Source organism: Plasmodium reichenowi (assembly GCF_001601855.1).
Source record: "Plasmodium reichenowi strain SY57 chromosome Unknown, whole genome shotgun sequence".
Lineage (NCBI taxonomy): Eukaryota > Apicomplexa > Aconoidasida > Haemosporida > Plasmodiidae > Plasmodium > Plasmodium reichenowi.
The window spans coordinates 1-2,709 of NW_017962252.1; the positions used below are offsets into that span (position 1 = coordinate 1).

Below are 2,709 nucleotides of genomic sequence, written 5' to 3' on the forward strand. Positions count from 1 at the left end.
CATAAATTTGTTTTTTTGAACTCCCTGATTTTTAATATTTATATTTTTTCTATATGTTAAATATCATTATATATATAATTTTTTATATCATCTCTTTTGATGTAATATATATATATATATATATATATATATATTATTATTTGTCTATATTGGTTATTAATTATTTTACTTGTCTTTTTATTTTTATTATATATTTTTCACTCTTTTTGTACAATGGAACATATCAAAAGAAAAACAGTCGCTAACATAAAATATAACAGCTATTCGGATGATGAAAATATTTTAAAAAAAAAGTCAACCTTTTCATTTAAAAAAGGGTTAGACAACATAACATCCAAACGAAAAAATGTTAATCTTGATATGAATGATAAGAAAAAAAACTTTAATCAAAACACTATTAAATTAAAAATTCCCTTTGAAAAAAGAGAAAACGATGTTACAGATAGGAAGAAAGGAAACAACAAAATAAGGTTTGCTCAATCAACAGAATATGAAGAAATGCCTATTATAAAAAAAAAAAGTAATATAGAAAGGGATGTTTATAGTAACGTGAGAAAGGGAAAATCTAATATTTTTTATTATAAAAAGAGTGTATCATCTAGGAGTATGGAAAATGAAGATGATGAAAATGATGAGGAAAATGAAGATGGTGAAGATGATGAAGATGATGAGGATGATGAGGATGATGACAATCATGATAATCATGATAATCATTATGAGAATTATAATGATCAAACACTTAATAATGATATCAATAAAAAGCAGAATAATTCCCCCCAAAATGTATACATTCAGAATAATAAGAAATCCTGCCTCAACCACAAAAAATCTATAACATTAAATAAGACAGAAAATTCTTTTCAAAGAATGGATACCAATAACCCGATGAAGGATAATTACAAATATATGAAGAGCAAATTAAAAAAAAACTTCACATTACATGCAGATAAAGTTAAAGAGAATAACCCAAAAAAATCAGTCAGCATGAGAATAGATAAGAATATAATTTATTCCAAAACACCTTCATATAATAAAAATCGAAAAGAAAATATGATTAAGGCCAAATCACAAATATTAAAAATAGCAGAACAGTATATGAGTACGGATAAAATAAAAGCATTTAAAACAATCGAAAGAGGAAACACTCGATTTCTAAATAAAAATAAAAAAATTGACCCAGAGAAAATACAGAATCTTGGTCCATTTGTTCCAAAAAGGATAATAGAAAAGAAAACCGAAAGAAAACTTGGATATATTCCAAATTATATAAGAAAAGGAAAAAAAAATGAACATAAATCTGATAATGCAAATATATTATTTTCAAAAGATAAAAACAACAAAATAACAATTCAAAAAAAAAAAAAAAAAAATGATGGATTTGGATTATTTGAAAATATGTTAGTATTAAATAATTTAGGTACAATATATGAATGGGATGGTTATCAAATGAATAAAATTAAACATTTGTATGAACAGTTCATATGCTTATGTACTAATGAAAAAGGTAATATATTATGTATCGATTTAAACTACAAGCCTGGATATTTGATGTACAACCGATATTTCAACAGAATGGATGACAATACAGAATTTTCATTGTTTAAGAAAATGGTAATTAGTGTTAAGAATAAAATATGGGGAATTGATATACAAGGGAATTTAAAAAGATGGAATAAATATGAATGGATTAAAGTAAAAAAGGCATATGGTATTTTTAAGTTAAAATCTCTAGCCTTTGATCGAAAAAATAGGCTTTGGGTTTTAGATGAGCAAAATTATTTTTATATATATGATACGGAAGATAAAAATTGGATGTTGAAAAATGTAAACGGATGTAACATAAATGACTTTGACTTTAATGAAAATGATAATTTGACAGCTGTGACAAAGGATGGAATAATTAAGATATATAAAAAGAATAGATGGATAAAATATGGAATCTTGGGGGAAGTCAAAATAAGAAGTTTACATTTTATAAGGCAACATACATAATGAGATGCTACATACAAAAATAAGAATATGGATGAACAAACTAAAATACAATATAAATATTTTACTTATAATAATTTCTATAATATTATTGAAGTTTCAAATATGATTGATTTCTTTGGATAATATTACATTTTTTTTTTTTTTTTTTTTTATTATGAATAATATTCTATATAATGATTAATATATATAAAGGATGAAAGGTCGTATAATATATAAGGAAAAATGAATAAAATTATATGATTATTTGGAATATATATATAATTATATTTTATAATATTTTATTATATTATATTATATTATATTATATTATATTTTATTTTATTTTATTTTTTTTTTGTTTTTGTTTTTGTAAGTATCTGTTTGAATTACATATATATGTACACAAAAAGGAAATAAAATAAAATAAAATAAAATGGAATAAAAATGAAAATGTGCTAACAAATATGGTGGACTATATATATATATATATATAAATTTATTAATAATATTTTGATGTGGTAAAAATAAAAATATATAACTATAACTATATTATATATATATATATATATATATATATATGTGCATATATTCATTTGCTTACCTTATATTTTCTTCATAAAAGGAAACACGAACTAATTAATATGAAGCTATATTTTCATCAGAACAAAATAATTATGTATAGTAATATACACATGATTATGAATTTATAATTAAATTCCTCAAATTATTATTTTTATA

General features: G+C 21.6%; 1 protein-coding gene across 1 annotated transcript; it reads left to right on the forward strand.

Annotated features, from left to right (window-relative positions):
- Window positions 1-213: 213 nt before the first annotated feature.
- PRSY57_0008000 (hypothetical protein) lies at window positions 214-1,992 on the forward strand (the record flags this gene model as incomplete). The annotated part of the gene is made up of 1 exon (XM_012906231.2): window positions 214-1,992. The coding sequence occupies one exon, from the start codon at window positions 214-216 to the stop codon at window positions 1,990-1,992; it is 1,779 nt and encodes a 592-aa protein (XP_012761685.2).
- Between the last annotated feature and the right edge of the window lie 717 nt (window positions 1,993-2,709).